The 18,217-nt window shown below is 40.2% G+C and overlaps 2 protein-coding genes across 8 annotated transcripts in view; one reads left to right on the top strand and one right to left on the bottom strand.

Annotated features, from left to right (window-relative positions):
• Positions 1-3,192: 3,192 nt before the first annotated feature.
• Positions 3,193-10,827, bottom strand: CHCHD7 (coiled-coil-helix-coiled-coil-helix domain containing 7). 4 transcript variants are annotated; one of them, XM_033202358.1, is made up of 5 exons: positions 10,555-10,827; positions 9,490-9,637; positions 7,407-7,476; positions 5,294-5,436; positions 3,193-4,512 (listed from the first exon to the last, which is right to left on the bottom strand). In XM_033202358.1, the coding sequence occupies exons 2-4, from the start codon at positions 9,546-9,548 to the stop codon at positions 5,320-5,322; spliced, it is 246 nt and encodes an 81-aa protein (XP_033058249.1). In that variant the 5' UTR covers positions 9,549-9,637; positions 10,555-10,827; the 3' UTR covers positions 3,193-4,512; positions 5,294-5,319. The 4 variants fall into 4 exon arrangements, with proteins under 4 accessions (XP_033058249.1, XP_033058247.1, XP_033058250.1 ...); XM_033202356.1 differs by having other exon boundaries at positions 5,294-5,392; positions 10,555-10,795; XM_033202359.1 differs by lacking the exon at positions 9,490-9,637 and having other exon boundaries at positions 10,555-10,810.
• A 187-nt stretch (positions 10,828-11,014) lies between these two features.
• Positions 11,015-18,217, top strand: part of PLAG1 (PLAG1 zinc finger) — a 51,471-nt gene continuing 44,268 nt past the window's right edge. For all 4 annotated transcript variants that reach the window (XM_033202532.1, XM_033202529.1, XM_033202531.1 and 1 more), the window contains exon 1: positions 11,015-11,271. The gene's annotated coding sequence lies outside the window, so the exon portion shown is untranslated. The remainder of the gene's footprint in view (positions 11,272-18,217) is intronic.

Here is an 18,217-nt window from a genome sequence, read left to right as displayed (position 1 = left end):
CAAATTTGGGATTTCAGCACATTTTAGATTTCAGATTTTCAAATTTCAGATGCTCAACCTGTGCATTCCTTCCATGCACACTCACCATTCCCAATGTATCCTATTTTCTGAACTTGAATGGCCATCTCTTGACCGCTCCAGTTAAAATTTCACCTGTCTTTTCAGGCTCAGTTCATGTGTAATCTCTCTAAGGCCTTCCTCGCATGCTTGGTCAGAATTCCTCTCACCTTCTCTTAATTCCCCCTCATCTCTACTGTGATATTCACTTTGTGTACTCTGGATAGCTGGGTATGTTACTGAATGTGGTAAAATTAGGCAAATCGAGTCACCTAATGCACTCTAATTTTTTCACCTTCAGTTTTTATTTTGCAAAGGAAAAATTTTTTTAAAAATGTAGTTTAAGCAGTAAAACGCCTTCTCCATATTTTGTTAGTTGATAATTGATATCAAAAGCTTGCCTGACGCCAAAATTTCTCATGGCGCCCACTGACACAATTTATCAAATTAATTAGCTTCACCTCTCCCAAAGTAGAATCTTGGAAAGGGAAATAAATACAATAGAGGCAAATTTAACAGTCGTGATGAGAAAAACTCCTGAGACTGCCACTAAAAAGTGGTGCCATGAGATCTTGAACAACCAGGTTATAAGAAGAGTATACTGAAGTTTTCAGGGTAGGTGTCAAGAGGCAAACTAGGAATTAGGGAATTACCGAAGACATATTTCAAACTGAACAGTTTTGCCTGGACGGAGTCATTACATGTATGTTAAGGATTTGCTGATTAAAACTCCCCAAACAATTAGTTTGTCATTGAAAGCACTTTATAAAAAACGCACTTACAGAAACCAATCATCCAAGAGCTGTGCCATTATTACAAAGCTACAGTAATCAAGACAGTGTGGTGCTGGCATAAGGACAGACCTATACAGATCAATGGAATAGAATTTCAGGCCAGAAATAAACTCTCACATGTACAGTCAACAAATCTGCAACAACGGTGCCAAGGCAATTCAATGAAGAAAAGAATAGTTCTTTGTCAATAAATGGTGCTGGGAACACTGAATAGCCATATGCAAAAGAATGAAGCCTAACTCCTACCTCATAATGTACAAAAATTAACTCGAAATATACAAAGACCTAAATGTAAGAGCTAAAACCATAACACTCTACGAAAAAAGGTGGAAATCTTTGTTACCTTGGATTAGGCAATGCTTTCTTAGATATGATACCAAAAGCAACGAAAGAAAAAAATAAATTGGAGTTCATCAAAATCAAACACTTTTGTGCTTCAAAGTACACCATAAAGTGAAAATACAACCCACGGAATGGGAGAAAAAAATTGCAAACCATATATCTGATAAGGAATTTTCATCTGTTATATATAAAGAACTCTTAAAACTCAGTAATTAAGACAACCCAATTAAAAAATTTAAAAATGGGCAAAGGATCCAAATAAACATTTCTCCAAATAAGAAATACAAACTGCTAATATACACATTAAAATTTGATTGACATCATTAGCCATCAAGGAAATGCAAATCAAAGCTATAAGGAGATACCAGTTCACACCCACTACGATGGCTGTAATCCAAAGCAGATAACAAGTGTTAATGAGGAAGCTGAGAAATTTGGAACTCTCATACACTGCTGATGGGATTGTAAAACAGTGCAGCGACTTTGAAAAACTGTTTGTGCCTCAAAAGGTTAAAGTTACCACCTGACCCAGCAATTCAACTCCTAGGTATATACCTTAAGGAGAAATTAATGTCCACATAAAAACTTGTACAAAATGTTCAAAAACCAGCATGACTCATAATAGGCAAGAAGCGGAAATCCAAATGCCCATCAGCTGATTCATGGATAAATAAAATGTGGTATAGCCACATAATGGAATGCTAAAGCACTGATACATGCAACAACATAAATGAACCTTGAAAACGAGGTTGTCAAAGAGGCCAGTCATAAAAGACCACATGATTCCATTTATATAAATGTCCGTAAATAGGCAATAAGATAAACAGAAAGTAGATTACCAGTTGCCTAAGTGTTGGAGGTTGGCATTAGGAGAAAATGGGAGCCAGGCAGGCAGATACAACTCCAGCTACTCTGGAGGCTGAGGCGGGAGGAGGGCTTGAGGCCAGGAGCTGAAGGCTGCAGTGAGCTATGATGACGCCAATGCACTGGAGCCTGGGCAACAGAGTGAGACTTGTCTCTAAAAAAACAAAATGAGCTGTGCGCGGTGGCTCACGCCTATAATCCCAGCACTTTGGAATGCTGAGGAAGGTGGATTACCTGAGGTCAGCAGTTTGAGACAGCCTGGCCAACATGGTGAAACCCCATCACTACTAAAACCACAAAAATTAGCCGGGCATGGTGGCTCATGCCTGTAATCCCAGGTACTTGGGAGTCTGAGGCACGAGAATCACTTGAGCCTGGCAGGCAGAGGTTCCAGTGAGCCAAGATCACACCACTGCACTCCAGCCTGGGCAACAGAGGGGCACTCATCTCAAAAAAAAGTTTCTTCCCCAATCTCCAGAACTAGAGCTCCCTACAGGGTGCCACTGGTGACCAACTGTTTTTTTTTTTTTTTGACAGAGTCTCGCTGTCGCCCAGTGGCGCGATCTCGGCTCACTGCAAGCTCTGCCTCCCAGGTTCATGCCATTCTCCTGCCTCAGCCTCCGGAGTAGCTGTGACTACAGGCGCCCACCACCAAGCCCGGCTAATTTTTTGTATTTTTAGTAAAGACGGGGTTTCACCATGGTAGCCAGGATGCTGTCGATCTTCTGATCTCGTGATCCACCTGCCTCGGCCTCCCAAAGTGCTGGGATTACAGGCGTGAGCCACAATGCCCGGCCGCCAACTGCAGTTCTTGAACCTACATCAACCTCAACCCAGAGGCCCAGCGGGCAGGAGGGCCTGGTGGGAAGGCGGGTATCCATGTCTTTACCTGAAGTGCTCAGCAGTAAGGCAAAGGTACTGAAAAGACTCAACAAGAGTGGCATCAGGACAACTAGTTACGAGATGAATGTTGATATTGGTATGTACATTCAAAGAAGTGACATTAAAATTCCAAGCCCTTTAACAAGTGTGCTTAAAAAAGTACTAAAATACTTCTTACACAGGTATGCATTCATTCTTTTCTGGTACTGTTTTAATCCATCATTTTTATAGCAGTCAATGCAAATGAAAAGAATTTTGGAAATAATCCATTTTTTATTCAAATATAACTACATTTAACAATCAAGGTCATGTGGCTTGGAAATAATCCATTTTTTATTCAAATATAACTACATTTAACAATCAAGGTCATGTGGCTTAGAAACTTGAGCTTGGTTTTAGACTCAGACAGATGGTTCATTGTCACCAGCCATTAAAACAATGTTCTTGAATTAGACCAGATGAAGAGAAGGGACAAAAGCAATGTTTTCAAGTACATATTAAATTTCATTCAATAATAGTATGTCTTCATAAAACTACCGTGAATGAAACAAATGATTCTAAAAGGCAGTGGGCATAAGGAGGGTCCTTCACAATCTACCCCAGTCACCACACTGAATAAGTATTGTGTTTACATCATAAAGTGAGGTTCTAGCCTCATCAGTGTTGAGTTCACCTGATGAACCCTGACCCCTTTCCCTACCCAACTCATCCTGCAAATAGAAATTCTACTCCTAAGGGAATCCATTTGTCTTTCTTCCCATTACTGTGGTTCAAAAACTGATACTACAGCTACCCAATATTTAAGGATTTCAATCACAGAATCCTGTAACTTAGCCTTTAGAAAGACGACCAGTTTTTTATGCCATTTATTTAGAAAAACCCATTTGTCCCTAGTGAATGTACTAACCTTATTTAAACAAAGATAAGTGAGGGAAGAACTGATTTGAGGAATGAGCCTGGGATCTGAGGCCCGCCACACATTCCTTACCTTCAACTTACCTTTCCAGTCTTCTCCCACCACTGCTCCACCCACCTGAGATTCTAGGTGGAGCAATCTACAGGATACTCTCTGAATGTGGTTCTAGCTTCCCTTGCCTCACACTCTTGCTCATAACATTTCCTTTACTTGGAAACATTGCCTTCATCTCAGCCCCATTCAGTCTTTACTTGTTCACATCATATTCTTCTTTCAAAACCCAGTGGAAAAGTTCGATTTCTCATGTAGCCTTACCTAACTCCATGCCTCGAGAAAATCATGCAAACTCATGCCACAGCACAGCCAGCAGCAACATACCATCGGCATGGCACTGACAGCAAGCAAAAAGGACACGGGGTGACTTCACTGTCTCCACTTGAAGAACTTAAGGTCTGTCTGGGTGAGGGGTGTATAGTCTTAAATATTACAGCGATCATTTATTAGAAATATTCATCTGCTTCTAAGTTATATAAATACTTTTAATGCAAACACTCAATAGGGCATCTTTCCCACTGCTCTCAAGATTTCATCTCTTTCTGCTGCCGTAGGCATACATGGCTTCACTCCGTTCTGTCTTCTCTGCATCATGACAGAATTCTGTGTACAGGCATTAAAATAAAAAAGAAGAAACCAAAATCAGTCATGTATTAAATGCTAATCATTTGCCAGTAATTTGCTATTGCTTCCTCAAACAGGAAATTCTAAAAACCAAGTTTAAAAAAAAAACCCAAAACCTAATTATAGGACTCCAGATAAACATTTTTAAATTATTAACAATTAAATAGAAGTAGTCATTCCCACAGGAATACATTAACAGCAATTGGGATGGGAATATACAAAGTACAAAAGTGTATACAGTCCATCAAGAAGAGCTACTGAATAATCGTGAAATAAAACCAACAGTGCGTGTAGCGAAGGGAAAGGAAATAGCTGGGTCCAGTGGCTCAAGGAAACAGAAATTCTATACCAATGTTTTCAGAAAAATGGAGCATTTTAACTACCACGGATGGCAGTGAGAAAGAAAAAGGCAGAAATGGAAGTCTAACATGATGTGTTATGACAAGGGAAGTGAAATATTCTGTTCATCTCCAGGAAAACTAAATTTATAACAAAGACATTGTTTTAGGGCTGCAGATCCTTAAATGCCTAGGAAGACCCACCTATATTAGAACTGCATTCTTATAGCTTAGAGGAGGAGGAGGCAGCTAACAAGAGCTCTCAAGGATCATTCAGGGCTAAAGCTGCTAGCAGAGGATCAAGTTGAAAAGTTTCCCTACAGCCATCAGTGGGAAAGGATTGTGGGTACTGACTAATTTTAGGCTTCAGTTTCAAGCCTAGGAGATGGGTTTTAACACAAAGTTAACCAATCTAGGCTTACCCAGAATCTCCGGCAGTTTTTATACTTTAAGAAGTAAGTGGAACACCTTTCCTTGTCATAGTTATTTTCATCCAGACATCTGGTGGAAGCATCAGATTCCTTACAGACATAAGAGAGGCATCATTTAAAAGGTAGAATAGGATCTAAAAGCAAACAGACAAAAAAATAAACAAGCTGCTTCCCTAGAAGCAAATAATGTGAAATAGTTCATTTGTGTTCATTTTGACGGGTAGACTCTAATAAAAACTGGACAATCTCGCCAACTATCCAAGTATGCACTGTGCTCAGGCTAACACCTTCCTTTTTATAATCTGGGCCTGTTTTCTGAATATGTGATCACAGGAATTTGAGCCAAGTAACTGTGATTAATTAATCCAGTAACCATTTTAGTAAGAAACTGAGGCAAGGTGCAATGTGTTAAATGACTACTGCATAGCTAGAATCAGAATCCATCTCCTGACTCACAGTACATCTCTCCTGCTTTTCCAGATTTTCACTTTGGCTTGAATGTTTGATCATAACGTTGGTTTCAAGATTCCAAGTAAATCACGAATAACTGGTCTACATCAAGACAACCTAAATTAACACCATTCATCTCAATGCATTTTTGGCTACCATTTACTCCACTATACAAATACACTATTATATAAGCAATTTTTTTTTTTTTTTGAGACGGAGTCTCACTCTGTCGCCCAGGCTGGAGTGCAGTGGCGTGATCTCAGCTCACTGCAAGCTCCGCCTCCTGGGTTTACGCCATTCTCCTGCCTCAGCCTCCTGAGTAGCTGGGACTACAGGTGCCTGCCACCTCGCCCAGCTAGTTTTTTGTATTTTTTAGTAGAGACGGGGTTTCACTGTGTTAGCCAGGATGGTCTTGATCTTCTGACCTCGGGATCCGCCCGTCTCGGCCTCCCAAAGTGCTGGGATTACAGATAAGCAATTTTAATAGATACTACTTCAAAACCAAAGTCGTCAACACAGGCTATAAATTCAAAGGAAAGTAGGTGCCACATGGGGATTAAATTTAAGCTGTGTGAACTGGAAGTACATTGAATAACTTAAAAGTGAAAGGTATGATTCTGTGAAGTCATCTAAAGCAGGGGTCCCCAACTCCCGGGCCACAAAGTGGTACTGGTCTGTGGTCTGTTAGGAACCCCGTCAGATAGCAGGAGATGAGCAGTGGGCGAGTGAGCCTTACCGCCTGAGCTCCCCTTCCTGTCACGTCAGTGGGAGCATTAGATTCTCCTAGGAGCATGAACTCTATTGTGAACTGCATGCCTGTGAGGGATCTAGGTTGCAAGCTCCTTATGAGAATCTAACGCCTGTTGACGCCCACCCCCTTCCCCATCCGTGGAAAAATTGTCTTCCACAAAACCAGTCCTTGGTGCCCAAAAGGTTGGGGACCACAGATCTAAAGGAAACCTTTAGCTCTATGGATAGATAGTTTGCAACACATATCTAAGAAACATGTTCTACCTAAACAGAACAAAGCCGAATTTCTATGCCAAATATTTAATGAATGTATATATTTGGAAAATGTATATCACTAAAGAGTATAATTTTCATGGGACCAGTATGATAACTACATTATTCAAAGGTAGCAAAACCACAAATAAGTATTGCAAATCATACCAAATAAATGCCAATAAAAGCTTACTCTTAAGACATTTTGTTTATGAGATACCTTTGTGAAAACCTTTAAGCTTTAAATAGGCTAATTCTATTATCAGCCCATTACTCTCAGCCAGGTTGTCAAGGACATGATGCTATTATTACTAGTGAAACAATAAATGTCAGTGACAGTTTAAAAATACCATACCTTCCAGTTTTCCATGTTTGGACTAAACATTCTCAGTGTTACATTTTCCTGTGTAGTTTTACAGTGACAACCAAATGCTTGCATATTATACAAATAAGGAAAACAAAAGAAAACATGAATGTTAGAGAAATTATAAACATCTAAAAATGCTCTAGTTAAATAGGATATGCTGGCCAGCAATATTTTTTGTAGAGAAATAACTTTATTCAACAACTGCAGAAAACAAAGGCCCACAAAACTAAAAGCAGCCTGTTTTTCCAACTTAACACTCATGAAAATTAAAGCACACCATCCTACCGACAAGCAAGGATTTATGTCAGGATCTCTCAGCCTCCGTGTTACCAAGGGCATCCTGACAGTCTTCTTACTGAGGGTAGACAGAAAAAAAATAAATATGCAGTAGACGACAGAAAATAAATCAATACATCTCAACAGCCCTAAAAGTACCTGAAATTTTGATTTTGGCATAATGATCACCTAGTGAGGAACTTCGTGTATTCTCTGTATTTTGTGAACAAAAACTTGAACGTGGCTGGGCGTGGTGGCTCACACCTGTAATCCCAGCACTTTGGGAGGCCAAGGCGGGCGGATCATGAGGTCAGGAGATCGAGACTATCCTGGCTAACACGGTGAAACCCCATCTCCACTAAAAATACAAAAAATTAGCCAGGCGTGGTGGCGGGCACCTGTAGTCCCAGCTACTCAGGAGGCTGAGGCAGAAGAATGGTGTGAACTCGGGAGGCGGAGCTTGCAGTGAGCCGAGATGGCGCCACTGCATTCCAGCCTGGGTGAGAGCGAGACTCTGTCTCAAAAAACAAACAAACAAAAAAAAAAAACTTGAACGTGTTTTTCCTTTGTATGGCCATGCCTCAACACAAAGGCCATATATTGGACTGAAATGCATCTACAGCCTGGGTGTGGCGTCTCCTGCCTGTAATCCCTGCACTTTGGGTGGCTGAGGCTGGAGGGCTGCTTAAGCTCAGCAGTTCGAGATCAACCTAGGCGACATAGAGAAACCCCATTTCTACCAAAAATACAAAAATTAGCCTGGTGGTGTGCCGTGTGCCTGTGGTCCCAGCTACTTGGAAGGCTAAGGTGGAAGGATCATTATAGCCCACGAAGTCAAGGCTGCAGTGAACTGTGTGATTGCATCAGTGCACTCCAGCCTGGGTGACAGAGAAAGACTGTCTCAAAAAAACAAAAAAGAAAGATAGTTCAATTATAATTCAGTTGTGGTTTACTCATTCTTAAGCAACCAAATGCACTAATAAAACCTAAGAATACAGTATGCATTCCAACAATTACTTCCTTATTTTACAGCAATTAGCATACAAAATAAGAATGGAATTCAGTACAGTCCAACTCTAGCAAAAACATTCATCAACTGAAGTACCAGAGTGCCTATTTTATGGCCAATAGTAGGGTAGCCAACACACCAAAAAGCCAAGTTATTGCTTAGTTGACATTATGAAAAGTTATACTGTTTAAAAAACAAGAGTCGAAATTTTACTTCCAGTGGCATCTTCTTTTTAACTGATTACTTCCCTGGGTTGCAGGAAGTCAGGGAATGCTACTGTGCTTCTGTAATCTTGCAATTCAATTCCTAGAGATACAGCTTTGCAAAAGTTGGGGAGGCCGAGTCGGGCGGATCACAAGATCAGGAGTTCAAGACCAGCCTGACCAACATGGTGAAACCCTGTCTCTACTAAAAATACAAAAATTAGCCGAGCTTGGTGGCACGTGCCTGTAATCCTAGCTACTTAGGAGGCCGAGGCAGGAGAATCGCTTGAACCTGGGAAGCAGAGGTTGCAATGAGTCGAGATCCTGCCACTGCACTCCAGCCCAAGCGACAGTGGGAGACCCGGTCTTAAAAAAAAAAAAAAAAAAAAAGACTCACCCAGCCTGGTTCTACTATGGAAAAGACCAGGATGTCCAGGCCAAAGGAGACCAGGCTTTGCAAAAAAACAATGGAAAAGGGTTTGGTTATTCTGGTGTCCATTAAGTAATTACTGAATAAAAATTTTATGATTTTCATTGAACAATACAAGAAAATATCCAGCAAACAGTAACATCTTGGCAAAAAAGAAATCGATGCTGTTCAATTATATCTACAAGCTTCTTCCTCTCCTGAAGACAATTTTTTTTTCACGCTTGACTTCTTCCTGAGAGATGATAGTAAATAAATTCACAGCTTTCTTTTTTTTTTACATCTATCCTATGATGTGAGAACACAGAACTCTTCTTAGCTGTTCATACACTTTAGATTTAATAATCTCAACGAGGATCAGACAACCTTGCATTAAATTTAAGTTTCGTTCCTTACGTGAAAGTATCCTACTCTATATTTTATTGTCAGTCAGAAGTTCTTTAAAAATAATACCTAGGTAACATGACATATAACCAGTTCGAGTTTGGTGCATGAGTTTCTTCACATTTCATTTCCTTTTCCTTCCGGATTCTAAATACAAGGCACTCTAAGTTTGGATTTCCGAAAGTCCCCTCCTTTGCATGAGTTCCTCGTGTATTAACTGGAATTGAAGAGGAAATGTCAATTTACAGTGAGGAGCGGGGCTGAAGTGCAACATCGAGTGCTCGGCTAAAGGGGCCTTATCTATTACTTTTTGAATGTACTAAACAAATGTTACAAGGCTCTACTACTTGCAGAGGATAGCCAGAAAAAAAAACCAAGCGAAGATTTGAAGGAGGGGCCACAAAACCATAGCACATTCGGGTAATAACTCTAAAATCCACTCCAAAGGGCAAACTGCTTAATTAAGCAGTTCTTGATTTCCCATCCAGTGGTTCACGTCCCCCCTCTCTAAGTAGCTTTGAAAGGGCAGGGGGATGGGAACGTTTCTGAACACGTTCATGCCCACACACCCCGGGATTGGAGCCCGGGCAGGGTCCGCGGTTCTGCTAAACCCGGAAGCTGCACACGCCGTGCCGTTAACCCACTGCCAGGTGCAGAGGGTAAGAAGTCAAGGGTGGCCCGCCGGAGGTGGGCGGGCAGGGCGAGGAGAAACAAGGGGCGAACCCGAGGCCTCGCCGCCTTCCGCGGTGTAGCCCGCCAGCGTCTGATCCTGGACGGTGCGCACAGGTGAACACACCTTGCTGTGCCCTGAGACCATGCCGAAAGAGGCAAGGGGCGAGGAAAACGCAGGGAACTGGGGGTGGGGCCGGCAACTGCGCTTCAGAGGCTACAGAGAAGGAGAGCAGAAGAGCTAGGGTTGCCCGGACTAGGCAGGGGTCATCTTCCTCGCCCCTGGAGCGAACAGACCCATGTGGCAGGAGGAAGAGCAACGGGAAGAGGTTCGCGCTGCGGCGAAACCTGGCGGGAGCGCCTCTGTGCCGCAGAAGTGGATTCGGGCCCCGCTGCGGCCCAAGGGCACCCCTCTCTTCCCGCTTTTCTGCGGCCGCTGGGGAGGTAGGGCGGGGGACCACTCACCTCGGGCCTCCGCTTCGCCAGCACCCAGGCCGTCTCCAGCTCCAAACACGTCAATGGCTCACGCAGCAGGACCTTAAGTAGCGCGCATCCGAACTTGCTGCCCCCGCTCCCCGGCGGCAGTCCGCCCAATCGGCGCGCGCCGCCGCCAGACTGACAGCCGCGCGGGGCCCTGGGCCGCAGGGGCAGGCGGGCCTCGCCCCGCCCCCGCCTGGCGAAAGGAGGGCCGAGGCGGGAGGAGTGGGCGGGGCGGGGCGCGCGACTCCGCCCCCTCTCCCCCGCCCCCACCGCACCCCCCAGCGGCGGCCCGTCTCTTAACACTTCGGCTTGACGGGCGGAGCCGCGGCCCAATGGGTGGGTCGGCTCCCGCCAGCGGCGGCGCCGAGTGGACGGCTCCCGGGCGGAGCGCGCGCGGGGGGCGGGCGCAGCGGCTGGCGGGGGTTGAGGGCGGGCCGATGGGAGGCGGGGGCGGTGGCCGAACAGGCAGGGGGAGGCAGCGGTGGGCGCGACGTCGGCGGCGGCGGCGGCGGCGGCGGCGGCAGCTGCAAGTTGGGCTGCAGGGGCAGCGCATACACTACAATGGCTGCTGGAAAGAGGCGTAAGGAAACAATTTCCAGGCCCGCCGCGTCCAGCCCGAAATATGAGAAAAAAATTATTAGAAATTCCGCGGGCGGTGTAGAGGCGGCGGACGGGCCGGAGGGAGGATGTTAAAGCCCCGCGGTGAGTTCTCCGGGGGTCCGGGGCGGCGGCGAGGCGTTTAGCGGGAGAAATATCAGGGTTATTTAAATTATGGGACTAGCCGAGGGGGCAGAGGAGCAGCGGCGGCGGCAGGAGGAGGAAAAGTTTGTGCTACTCTCAGCCCCTGCTCAGGACCCCAGAGAGAAAAATAATAATAAAAAATAAAATAAAATAATTACGCGGGGCTGCGAGGACTCCCGAAGTCGCTTCTGACAGGGCAGGGGGCGATGCGGCTGGGGACCCGAAGGTGAGGTCGGTGGGAAAAAAAAAAACCCTTTATTCAGGGTCTGGAAAGTTTGAAAAGTTTTCCTCCTCCTCCTCCTCCTCCTCTCTGGTGCTGTGAATATTGTGACAGCGGCAGCGGCAGCAGCGAGAGCGGAAGACATTAGAGACCCGAAAAATAAGGGAAAAATTAATATAAATTCAGTTTTGAGAGTAAACTCTCCGCATTTTCCACCAAAACATCCCGGGGGAAGGTCGCTTCCCAAAGGGCCTGGCGGAAACCCGCAGTCGGCAATATTTGGGGGGCACTTTGAGTGACTTGGGGTAACTTTGCCCCTTTTTCAAAAGAGGTTTTTCTTTTCTGGAGAAATGAATTTGTTTTTGCCCTTTCCTCAGGTGGGCAAGCCGGGGTCGGGGTGCGGGGTCTGCAGGGAGGTGTGAGCCCGGGGTGTGTGGCTGCGAGGGGGAGTAGGGGGAGGGGGTGCTAAATGAAAGCAGGAGATCGGCACAGAGCAGGGACAGCTTGTTGTCAGTATCATAAACAACCAAAATGGAGGGAGAACTCAGGCATATAACCAAATAAAAATTTTTAAAAAATCGCAAAAAATCCCTAAAAATCCGGGATGCTCCCCCTTTTCTCGCTAAAGGTAAAAGTATGTACCGCCTTTCCCCTGAAGTCCATTTTGACTTTACAGGGACCAAGGAGTTAATATTTATTTATTTTTTAAAACTTTCGAAGGGCAAAAGCCTTTTATAACTCAACCGACAATGAGAAAACGTGAAAATCCGATGCAAGAGAAGCAGGGGGAGCGAGGGGGGAGGTGGTAGTGCAGAAACTGCTAAACTTATTGGTAATGTGGACTGATCTGAGATAAGATAAACACTATATTTGCTATTTTATAACTCTCTTTTAATGATCTTTGCGGGGTTTTTTTGGGTGGAAAAAAAAGTGATGCCATTTTCTTAATAGAGTTAATATGTGTGATTGGAAGAATAAACCTTTCCGGCTTTAGATTGCATTTTCGTCGCATTTATGCTTCAGGTTTTGTTAGTGGCTCCCTCCTTTCTTTAAACTGGGCTCTGCAAAGGAGGGATAGAGAGGCGATGGTGCTCAGAGAGGCTGGAGTGCAAGGCTGGAGTACCTTTTGGGGAGGGGTGTGAAGTTGCTTGGTTTCCCCCTTCCTGACACGTTTGCTTCACCTGTTCATCCTTCCTGAAGAATGTTAAGCTGAGGTTTTCTGGTTTTCTGTATATAAAAGGATGATGTCTCTTGCATCACATTGATGTTAATGGGAAAGTGCTGCTGATGTTGGTTCCACGGACAGAGCAGGGCATTTTAAAGGGACAGCTTCTCTTTTCTTATGGTTTTCATCACCTACACAGAATCACTGTCTGAGGACCAAAAGCAGAGGTGCTAGGAGGGTGTGGTGATGGAAGAGCCTTCCCTTTCTGTTACTCCAGTGCACTCACCCATAGGAGTGATGGAGGGACAGGGGGGATAAACAGCCTCAGCTGAAGATGGATATGTGTATAGTTTGTATCCAAGCTGTTCTTTTGTGTAACAAGCCCTCCCAGGAACTTTTCATGTTACATTGCTTTGCTTTGGAAGCTGATTTTGGAAGGAATTGTGGAAAAATGGAAATAGTTTAAGGTGTGTGGTGTAATGGTATAGCATTATTGAACAGTTATGAATTCTGTGCAGTGAGATCAAAGAGCTGTGTATGCCCATAATGTGATTTTACAGCCATTTTGTAAAAGCTGTAAAATACCTAATATTCAATTTTGCTTAAGGTACATTGAGGACTTCTGGTTGAAAATTACAGAGTGGTGAAGATTCTTTTAATATTGTAAGCAGTAGGCATTTCTTTAGAGGGAAGGAAAGTACACACACCAACACCATGGAAAAGTTTACACATCCATATTTAAAGTCCATCCTATACATGGGCTGTAACTTTGAGCCTTTGAAAGGAAAAGATTTTTAAAATCCTGAGCCCTATGAGTTTTCGTCTTCTGAGTTGAATTTATTTGTGTTATTTAACAGAAAGTGTTTACTGACCATAAACTACTATCGGCTTTTATGTTTTAGATTTCCACGATATTCTCAAAATTTAAAATATGTAAATTGTTAGCTGTACTATAATGGGGATTAAGGTTAATCTTCAGTAGAAATTACTTGTGTTCCATTTTCCACAGGTATATGGAGTTTCTGAAATAAATCCTTATTTCCTCTTGTTTTTATGATTTATAGACATGGATTAAAGTTAGAGCTGAATTTTTAGACTTCTTATATAGAATGTTTTTTCTTGCCATACTGTATAAACAAGTTATTATTTTTGTAGTCCATTGTATGTTAACTTGTGTTTACAACTGAGTTCTTTCAACTTTCTGTAAATACCTCCATAACAACATCACATCGGTAACGTGTTTGAGTACATCATCTTGTGGTTTCTGATTTTGGAAGCAATTACAACTTTCTAAGAACTCATTAAAAAATTAATCTCATCACCCACAGTTAAATCAAAATTGATTGGAAAAGGATTAAGCTATCAATAGAGAAGGGAAACGCCTCCCTGCCCAATGATCCTCTGTCCAGAGGTTTCAGAATGCCATTAAGACTTACAAAGCCTTTTCAGTTTATCTTACATTTTCATTGTATTTTGGCTCAAGACAGTTACATTGACTATAAGTAGTCAGAATTATGCTGTGCATTTAAAGTAAATGAGACTTAGATCTTGAATAATTGCCACTTTGACAAACCAGATGCTAATATCAATAAATTCAATCTCTATAAAAAAATGAAGGAATTCAAGTTATATTAGATCATCGTGTTATTCAGGTTGTTTGGACACTTTATGATTGGTTTATTGTCAATCTAAATAAAAGAGCTAGTATTGTGATTTTTTTTTCTTCCTCTCATATAGGGTGGTGTAAAACTTTCTTCATGTTTGTATTTTATGCAACTAGCTACTTGTCTGATTTAGAAAATGCACTCAGTGCACAAATTTAAAATCTGTAATCTCTTAGAGAGTCTTATTTAGATGGGGCACAGCACAGTATTTAATTTGAAGTGATTGTACTGAGCTTTTGTGATTCCTTAGAAATACTACCTGTTGAACATCCTTTTCTGAAGCTACTGTTAAATTATACCAACATACAGAAATAATGTAATGATGTTGTGTACTCAAAATCTTTATTTCAGTTGGAATCGGAGAAACCTCATATATTGATAGTCTTATTTGAAATTTATATGCCTAATTTTGCTACTTGAAATTATACAAAGAATTTAGCTGCTGTGGAAGATTTATAAGTGTGGGCTAATATTGACACATTCTGTATCTGTATATTATTACCAAAATATTTTAGTAAATAGTAAGTAGATATTTATAACAAAATAAATTAGTGAATTTGCTTTATCAGTATAGTTTTAAAATTTGAAGGGTACTATTTGTGTTTTAATAGCATGCACAGGTGGGGGTTATTCCTTCATTTTTAATGTAATCCTGATTGTCAGTATGTACATTTTGGTTTGATATTCTGCAAATTTTCCTTTCTAAGGATTAAATTTGTTGTTTCCTAAATTAAATGTAATGCTCCTGTCTTAAGTGAGATTTGAAAAGCCAGATGACTAAAACATATATCTATAGCTATCTTTGAAGTCTTGTTTCAGTAATCATTTGCCTCTTGAGCTGTGTAGTCCAAATAATTTTATCTAAGAATGTTTTAATATTTTTTCTTTAGAATCCTGTTCTTTGGAAATTTAAGATATGTAAAACATTACCAGTTACACACATCCCCAAGGAAAAAAAAAGTTTTACTGAAGAAATTTACTTACATTGCTTGGAATACATATTCTTTTTGGTGTGTTTGCAAGTGTATAAGAAATAAATATTAATTTTTTCTCTTTATATTGATAACATCTTAGATTCTTTAATTATTTGAGTAAGGGAAGAGTTTCAAAAGGAGAAAACTGAATCTGTTCAACAAAATCCAAGGTAGTGAATATGATCAAGGTAAAAGGGCTATAAATCATCCCTTGAGCCATTTTTAAATGTCTTAAGAACCTGATAAACACCTTTTCTGAAACACTGAATACTTTGAAAGTATATCAGTCACTTCTGAAAAACAAAGGTAGACCTTTAGTTTTAGCAGGAATAAATGTAGGTAGCATATTTAACCAATTAGTAAGTGTTTAGGTAGTCATGGAAAAGTATTTACAAATATGTAAAATATAAGTGCAGGATAAATCAGATTAATTAGCTGTAAAGTTAACCTGATTTTAGAATTCATGCATGGGAATTCTTTTCTCTTTTACCATAAGAATACTTTGGAGGTAACTAATTTTTGCTTTTTGTATTTATTTTATTGCCTAAATGTTTTGAAATGCTCAAACCTGAAATCCACTGTTACTACTTTTCATTTATATTAGGTTAACTTTTATATCTTATTTGCAAATTTCATTGTAAAATATCATTTGACAAATTAAGATTTTTAGATTATAACATTTTATAAAAGTATTGAGCTATTAACATTTGAGGTTGTAAGAAATGTGTGTGTGTGATAGCCTAGTAGAAATTATTACAGGGATATAATTTGATTTTTACTTTTAGATTGATTAGCCTGCTCCCCAGAGGTTTGCATTATACTCACTGTTTATAGCTATCCCTGCCTCCTCTTTACAGGGTGGTATTGACAAGGGTATGGTGGTGTGGAACTTCCAAGGGCACTTGGGTATTTTTGTTTTCTGATTTTGCGTGTGTATTGGTGTTTGTTGTTAAGAATTTTGCTCTTTAAAAAAAAATGCTTATCAGAACATTAAAAAATTTTATAAAACAGAAATATCTTATTTTTTTTAAAAGGTGGTGTGATACTGCATTAAAATTGTTAGTATTTAAAAGTCCCTGGATGTCTTGTAAACAGAGTTACTACAGGATCATGGTATTAAAACTAACCACAGTGTGTGTTGGGAATTTGAGATGACTACCTAAAAAATGTGTGTGCATGTGTAGAATGAATGAACTTATGCAGTATGTCTTAGGTTAACAGGACAAGAAATTTGCTTAAAATATTTCCTTGCATTTAAAAGTGGAATCTTCTTAATCTAGAAACATAGAAAACCTAGCAGTGTGAAGATGTTAGGAAGCAAAAATGTTTTTTTGGTGTCTTTTAAAAATAATAATTTTAAACAATGAAAGTATATAACAATAAGTATGGACTAAAATGTCCAAAATTCATGGTAAAGAATTTGGTAGATAAGAATTTCAGAGAAAAATGACAATTGTGGTAAATTAAAAATTCATCTTATGTGAATAAATAATAACTAACTACAAGGCAAAAGTTATCATTTTGCCTTAAAAATTAGATAATTGGGGAGATCTACCAAGAATATTTTTAATACCAATTGTTAGTTTTATAATGACCTTTTTAAAAAAGATCCCCAAAGCTTTCCTTCCTTATCTTCTTAGATTTGAATTAAACTAAATTAAATTCTAAGAATAATTTGTAGTGGTTATTCAGAATTTTTTTAAAATAAGAAAAATTACTTTCTGCTATTTTCATAAAAGATTTTAAAGATTATTTTAAATGTGTGTCTTCGTGAAGTGTCCTGAGAAAGTCAGAAATTATTGAAAATCATTTTCTTCATTGTTCATCAGAAAGCTTAAAACTTTAAGTTAATGAAATAAATTTTAAAACCTCAGTCTAAGAATAGTTTGCTTCATGGACTTTTTTAGAGCAATTTAAATAATTTGTTACAGACTTAGTCCCATTTAAAAAGCCTTTCACAAGATAATGATAACATTTCACCAACAAAGTTCTTAATTTCTGGTATGTTTTTAGGTCTATGCTGCCAATTAAAGGAATTTTTTCTTTCCCATTTATTATTTAGCAATTACTTTTCTGAAAGAGAATCTAAACTTTTGGTATTATCTTCTGGGATAGAAGGTGCCTTTAGTATTAGAAAATATTTTGAGAGTGGAGGGGGCATCTTTTCTTAAAAGGCAACAGAATCCTTTACAGATTGTGAAGGATGTGCCATTAGAGAGCCTTGAACTCTTCTTTTTTGAGAATGAGAGCCCCATTTTAGCCTTTCAGTCGTTAAATATTTGAATTATTATTGCAGACCAATATTGGAATTGCACATATACATATTGATTATGATTTCCTATCTTTTTGTTTCTGAATGTGATAATATTCTCAGAATAAATACTACATGTAGAGGACTGCCATATCAGTTTTTTAAAAAGTATATCTCTTTAACCAATGATTAGACATTAGAGCCCTTTAACTTTAAAATACATTTTTGGAGACTTTTAAACTAGAAATCAATTAGCAAATGAAGAATTTAGCCCCTTTGGCTCAAAGGCAAAATTGGAAAGTGTCATAATCACTTTTATTCCTTTGAAGATACATTAGTAAATATTTATTGAATTGTTCTTGATCATGAGAATTTTAAGAAATTAAACCTGGAAACTTAAGATAGTTCAAGTGTACAGGTTCAAAATAGCACTGGTTGGATTTTAGTCTGCCAGATTTTCTCAGTAACTTGATTTTTTCTTGTGTTGTCTTAATGCTGGAATTACATAGAGCTCACATCACTTTTCATCATACCCTAAAAGAGTTATAATGACTCGGTTTCATTTTTATCAACTTTGGGCAATGAAGGAAAAATGCTGTTTTGTTATATATGAGCACTCTCCTTTTCTTAAGC

The sequence above is a fragment of the Trachypithecus francoisi genome, unplaced genomic scaffold (assembly GCF_009764315.1).
Source record: "Trachypithecus francoisi isolate TF-2019V2 unplaced genomic scaffold, Tfra_2.0 Lachesis_group7, whole genome shotgun sequence".
In the NCBI taxonomy this organism is placed as follows: Eukaryota; Metazoa; Chordata; class Mammalia; order Primates; family Cercopithecidae; genus Trachypithecus; species Trachypithecus francoisi.
The sequence above is the reverse complement of the archived record's forward strand: the minus strand, read 5'-3'. Positions and strand labels throughout refer to the sequence as shown.

What these genes read in the sequence shown, in the direction of transcription:
- CHCHD7 (XM_033202356.1), bottom strand. Translation starts at nt 9,548, where the DNA reads ATGAAATGTGAAGAAACTCATGCACCAAACTCGAACTGGTTATATGTC. An exon ending in ACATAAATCCTTGCTTGTCG is followed by an intron (nt 5,393 to 7,406) that starts GTAGGATGGTGT and finishes TATGTCTGTAAG; the next exon opens with GAATCTGATGCTTCCACCAG. An exon ending in AAAACTGCCGGAGATTCTGG is followed by an intron (nt 4,513 to 5,293) that starts GTAAGCCTAGAT and finishes GCCTGTACACAG; the next exon opens with AATTCTGTCATGATGCAGAG.